Source organism: Echinops telfairi, unplaced genomic scaffold (assembly GCF_000313985.2).
Source record: "Echinops telfairi isolate 266 unplaced genomic scaffold, ASM31398v2 ScPeMD7_9;HRSCAF=40, whole genome shotgun sequence".
Taxonomy (NCBI): domain Eukaryota; kingdom Metazoa; phylum Chordata; class Mammalia; order Afrosoricida; family Tenrecidae; genus Echinops; species Echinops telfairi.
Window position 1 is genome coordinate 74,550,131 of NW_022103906.1, and position 6,503 is coordinate 74,556,633.

General features: G+C 41.2%; 1 protein-coding gene across 1 annotated transcript in view; it reads left to right on the forward strand.

Moving 5' to 3' along the window:
- The window catches only part of MOB1A (MOB kinase activator 1A), a 37,159-nt gene that overhangs the window by 16,322 nt on the left and 14,334 nt on the right, over positions 1-6,503 (forward strand). The window contains exons 3-4 of the mRNA XM_004696099.2: positions 3,055-3,148; positions 4,446-4,579. Coding sequence (XP_004696156.1) covers positions 3,055-3,148; positions 4,446-4,579 — 228 coding nt within the window. The remainder of the gene's footprint in view (positions 1-3,054; positions 3,149-4,445; positions 4,580-6,503) is intronic.

Consider the following 6,503-nt stretch of genomic DNA (forward strand, 5'->3'; position numbering starts at 1 on the left):
GCTGCACTTCCCCAGTGCTTTGCCTCAGTGTGGTGGGATCATCAGATGGGGTGCAAGTCCCACACTGTGTCTCTGGTGTTGTCCCCCCAAGAGCCATGGGTCAGTGAGGGGCATCATGTCTCATAGTGGGGTATCTATTTTTTTTTAATCCTTGTTTTTAAACTTTATTCCAAGTGATCACCTGTTACTTTGAAAACGAGCCCCCTGGGTGGTTAAATTGATGGGAAGCTGTTGATTTGAATTCACCAAGAGACAGAAGGAGACAGTCCTGGCAGACAGTCTGCTTCCCAAAAGTGACAGCCCTGAAAACCCTGTGGATCAGTTCTGCTGTGTCCAGGAGGGAGGGGGAGGGGTCGTCATTCCTTGATAGCAACTAACAGTTCTGAAAGCATCAGTTGGCCTTTTCAATCTTCATTCAAACTCTCTACCCTTGAGTAGATTCTGACGCATGGCTACCCTATAGAACAGGTGGGCTGCCCCTGCGTGTTTTTAAGACTGTAACTCTACAGGAGTAGAAAGCCTCCTTTTTCTCCCTCGGAGTGACGTATGGTTTCAAACTAACCCACCACACCAGCACACCTTAGATTTATTTGTCTTTTGGACTTACTGTTCTAGATCAGTAGGTCTCAGACATTTTAGTCTCAGGGTCCTTTTATTTTTTTTAAAAAAGATTGAGAGTCCCATAGTTTTTAATTATGTAGGTTATATTTAGTGATAGTTACTATTTTGAAATGTGAACTAAGAAAATATTAAGCAGTTATTTTTAAATCTAAATGGCTGATTTACAAAACATTTTAATGAGATGTGCAATTGTTTTACGTATTTGTAAATTTTATTTATGTCTAGCTTGATAGAAGACAGCTGGACTCTCAAATTGCTTCTACACTCAATCTGCTGTGATAGCACACATCCAGGAGCCTCTGCTCTGGAACACTCCCTGGTGCCCTCTAGAGAGACTGCCAGTGAAAGGAGTGGGGACAATAGTTTGACCTCACAGATCCCCTTGAAAGAAGCAGTTCCTGGACCCCATTTTGAGAACAGCTCCTTTAGGCCAGTAAACCAGCACACCATCTGGCACACTTAGCTTTAAATGGCTACTGAGTGCCACGATGTTACTTAGAAACATGATTGAGAGGAAAGTTTCTAAGGGAGTTGTTTTTTTTTTTTTTAAGTGAGTGAGTGAGAGAGTGAGTGAATGAGAGAGTAAGTGCGAGAGTGAATGGGAGAGTGAGTGAGTCTCTAAGGGAGTTTTTTGATAAGATGGAATCTTTTTGTATATTCAGAAATTTGAAAATCCTGACATAAATTTTTTAGGGACGCTATTAAGTGAGGAACTGACTTGATGGGCTCTAACACCATTTAACAGAGGGAGCCAAACAGTCTGTGAAACTCTCCAAGGGTCACTTGGTTCTCTTTGCATAGTGATGGAGCTCTATGTGTGGGGCCCATTTCCTCGTCCATTTTCTTCCCATCTAGCTGAGTCTGCAGCTCCTTCTGGAAGCACCCCAGACGAGTCAGCCCCAGGTGAGGGGTGGCTTTCCTTCAAGTTGTTAGCACTTGTTAGTGGTCTTTGGATTCTACTTTTTCATATCTTTCCATATTCATGTAGTTTAAATTTGCCCTGCTGTTAGGTAAAGGCTCTTTAACCTGTGTTGTTGTTTTCAATAAGAAGTACGCTTGAAAAGTTGCCATGATGAATTGGATTTTTAGAATGCTTGTTTACACAGCAGGTACACCTCCCTCACCATGAATCCTGAACACTTCTCTTCCCTGACACAAATGGTATTGTCTGGTCCAGACTGATGAGAAGCTATTTGTTTTTCATGCCTTTGAATATTGTCAAATATCATGGGGGGGGGGCGATGTATTCTAATAATGTAAAATTAACTATTAAGAAGCCTAAGTGGCCTAGCTGCTAACTTAGAGGTTGATGGTTTGAACCCATCCAAGAGCTCCAAGGAGGAAAAAGGCCAGTGAGCTGCTTCCATAAAGGTGACAGGCCAAGAGGACCCATGGAGAGGTTCTGTGCGCGCACACATGGAGTTTCCACATGGTGAAATCTGGCTTGACAACAGCTAGGAGCAAAATAATATTCACCATCACATTTGTATTATTTCTAGTACTAGGACTATTAAAAGTGTCGCATATTGGTTAAAAGCATAATATATTGAATAATGTGTTTAGTGCTTCTGTTCTGCCTCCTCAGTCACTATGTGATGCCAGGGGTCCACACAGGCATACCAGCTGGTCTGTATTTACCTGCAGCAACAGAACCAAGCAGATAGGAATGCTACTGTCTGGTTAATTGTCTCCACAGACAACTTGTACTTTGCCAGAGACCAGAAGAACAGAGTGTGGTTGGTGTCTGGCTCCACCACTAAATGTTTCCATCAAAGACTCTAGGGAAAAATCCTGAGCAAGGGGGAAAGCGTAGAACAGAATTTCAAATCCTCATGAACTTGATAAATTTTCTGGAGCCAAGCAGCCTGGATGAATCCCAGAAACTGTTATCCTAAGATAAAAATCTAGTTTAGAAATATTCCCGCAAGTCTCCTTAAAACCAAACAGTTTGAAAAAACAGCAACAACAAAAAACTGTTTAATAGCTGAACTCGTAAAGAATGCCTGTGCCTTGCATTCTGCTCTTTTAAGAACTGCTTAGGGTGAAGCTGACAACAGCAAATTGCAAAATTAGGTTAGGAGCAGCGAGTTTATGCTAATAACTGGGGAACAACTCCAAAAAGGAGGGGAGACCAGTGGCAGGGCTCAAAAATGCTATCAGTTTCACTGAACTGTGTGTGTGGAAATTTCGGTTGGCATGTTTTTGTTAGGTGTGTTCTCAGTGATAGCAAAATAAATTGTTTTAAAACTTGAACGTACTGAAAATGAGTGTACAAAAGTCCATTTTATCGCCGTCTAACAACTTAGAGGCTTGACTGTGTTACTGCACCGTGAAACCTCCGCAGGACTCTGCCAAGAGTACGTGTAAATTGATGCTTGAGCTGTGTTGTGTGCACAGAGACATTTTCACACGTTCCCGTTCCTCTCCTTTCAGCTGTGGATTTCTTCAACCAGATCAACATGTTATATGGAACCATCACCGAATTCTGCACGGAAGCGAGCTGCCCAGTGATGTCTGCAGGTCCACGGTACACACACTGTTTATTAGATAGGTGTTATAGGTGAAATAAAGTGGTGTTTTATGATTTGCTTTTTTTGTGTGTAAAGGCAATTCAGTTTTACAAGTTTTCGAATACTTACCTATAAGCTTTTAGTTATTAAATACTCTATCCTGTGAGCTTTCGGTATCTTGATTTTTATCACTGCTTCCTAGTAAACAATGTTATGTTGTAGGAGTAAAGGAATAAAAGATTTGAGTTTTAATATTTCTGATTTTATTAACATCTATGGTTCCTGTTTCTATTCTGTAACTGAATTTCTTGGTAAGTGTTTTAGATGGCCTTTTATTATTTGATGAGTATTTTCTTATCATATTTAGTGTTGACTAAATCAGCACAATTTACAAACAGTTATCTGGCTTAAAGATGCTAGATTAAAAAATATTTTGACTATAATAAATTTAAGGAAATCAAGAAAAAAAGACGAACACTTCATCACCAATAATGTGTCAGAGTGTGGTGGGAGTGTTCTGATACGTTTCCTTCCGGTCTTTTTTCCTGTCCTAGAACACTCGCTTTACGAAACAGTAGGTGGTACCCAGCTGGCGCTTCTTTAACCTTTCTAACTGTGCTGCAGGTACAAAGGGAGAAAGATCCCTGATGAGTGTGTACTTAGTATGTTTTTGTTACAGCGTTTTAGGAGGGATGTTCTTATTTTTGTGTTGCTTTGTTCCTCAAACTTCTTTTTAAATTAAAATAGAGAAATTACATTGATCTGGGAAGTTTTGCATGTGGGAGGGTGAAGCACGCATCGCTAATGAAGTCTGCCACCTCCCCCGAACAAGGTTTATAACCCTAGCTCTATCGATGAGCATAGTGCACTCACCAGTCCCTCACCGGCTCCTCAGACCCAGCCAGACTCACCTCCATCCAGCGGATTCCCACCCACAGGGCCCGGTAGGGCCGGGAGAACTGCCCCTGTGGGTTTCTGAGACTGTGGTCTTGACAGGCGTGGGAAGCTGTGCCTTTCTCCTTTGGAGTAGGTGGTGGTTTCAAACTGCTGACCTTGTGGTTTGGCAGCTCATCGTGTACCTGCTGCTACACCAGGGCTCCTCTCTCGCCCTAATAGACAGGAGTAGGGTTCCTGCATGCACAGTCACTCCTTCTTAACTGTGTCACGTTTCAGAAAACTACTATAGGGAACGCTCCCTAACCTTCAGTAAAACTTAGAATAATTAAAATGATACTCAACTTCTATTTATAATGAACCTGTTATGATTACAAGTTGCACATTTGTTAACATTAAAAAAAATATTTCTCTCTCCAGATACGAATATCATTGGGCAGATGGTACTAATATTAAAAAGCCAATCAAATGCTCTGCACCAAAATATATCGACTATTTGATGACTTGGGTTCAGGATCAGCTGGATGACGAAACTCTTTTTCCTTCTAAGATTGGTGAGTTAATATTGTAGAAGTGTTTTACTCTTCAGATGATAACGAATGTTATGTGATGTTCTTGTAACATGTAGACTCGAATTCCTCTCAAGACAAATGTATCCCCTCCAGCTGTTTGTGTCAGCCTGTTTCTGCACCAACACTGGTTATTATTTTTCCATCTTTTTTAATCAGTGCACATATATTTGTTTTAATGCCTTTTTAAAAAATATTGATGAGATCTTCTTATGTTTAGATCCTTGTATGCTGTCTGTTTTTTCTGTCCACTACTTCATGTGTGAAGGATTTCAACCCTTTGTCAGACAGGCTGTATATATTTTATTCAGGCTGTCTTTTGTCATCTTTTGTCACGAGTGTTTTTGTTGTATATACATGGCTTTTTTTTTTCTTGTAATTTTTTTCCTTTTTCACCTCTGGGATTTGTTTTGTTTTGTTTGCACTTACTATTTTTTAAAACTAAATACTTTTATTGGGGGCTCTTACATATCTTATCACAATCATCTGTTGTGTCGAGCACACTTGTACACATGCTGCCATCATTTTCAAAGCATCTTCTTTCTCTTTCTTTTTTTTTTGCAGTGAGAGTGGGGCAGTGAGTGAGTGAGTGAGACAGTGAGAGTGAGGCAGTGAGTGAGTCAGTGAATGAGTGAGTGAGTCAATGAGTGAATGAGACAGTGAGTGAGTGAGTGAGAGGCAGTGAGAGAGTGAGAGTGTGAGAGTGAGGCAGTGAGAGAGTGAGTGTGAGAGTGAGGCAGTGAGAGAGTGAGAATGAGACAGTGAGAGAGTGAAGCAGTGAATGAGTGTGAGAGTGAGGCAGTGAGAGAGTGAGGCAGTGAGAGTCACATCTTTCTACTTGAACCCTTGATATCATCTGCGCCTCATTTTTCCTCCTCCTTCCCCCTCCCTCTCATGAACCCTTGATAAGTTATATATTATTTTCATATCTTACATTGTCCTTTGTCTCCCATCACCCACTTTTCTGTTGTTCGGCCCCCTTTCTCCCTCTACCTTACCCCATCCTCCTGGTATCTCTACTCATTGATAAACCTGAGGGGTTTATCTATTCTGGATTCCATGTGTCTTGGACTCTTATCTATAACAATGCGTGCTCTGGTCTAATCTGGTTGGTAAGGTAGAATAGAGGTCATGATAGTGGGGGGAAGGAAGCATTAAGGAACTAGAGGAAAGTTGTATGTTTCATCAGTGGTATACTGCTTGCACCCTGACTGGGTCATCTTTTTTTTTTAATCACTTTATTGGAGCTCTTATTGGGAGCTGGTGTAACTCTTATCACAATCCATCCATCCATCCATTGGGTCATCTCTTCTTGTGACCCTTCTGTGAGGGGATGTCCAATTGTCTACAGATGGGCTTTGGGTCTCCACTCCACCCCCCACCCCCAATTCACATTGGTATGATTTTGTTCTGGGACCTCTGGGTTTCAATACAATGATTGGAAAGGTTTTCTTTTCTTTATCATTTTATTGGTGGCTCTTACAGCTTTTATAACAATCCATGCATCAATTGTATCAAGCATATTTGTACATATATTGCCATCATTATTTTCTAGACATTTACTTTTTTTTAAATCGTTCCAGTTTTAGTATATGTGCTGCTGAAGCGAGCACAACATTTACTTTCTTTTGAGCCCTTGGCATCAGCTCTTTTTTCCCTTCCACCCCCCATCCTCGTGATCTCTTGATAAATTATTACTATTAACATAGCTTACCCCGTCCCTGTCTGCCTTCCCCCATGTTTTCTGTTGTTCGTCCCCCTGGAGGGGGTGTGTGTGGTTATGTGTCGATCATTGTGATCGGTTCCCCCTTCCTCCCCTCTCCCACCCTCCCTTTGGAAAGGTTTTCTTAATTTTAAGATTATAAAATCAGGTGGTTTTGCTTTCATCGGTACTTTTGTGGTTTCATTT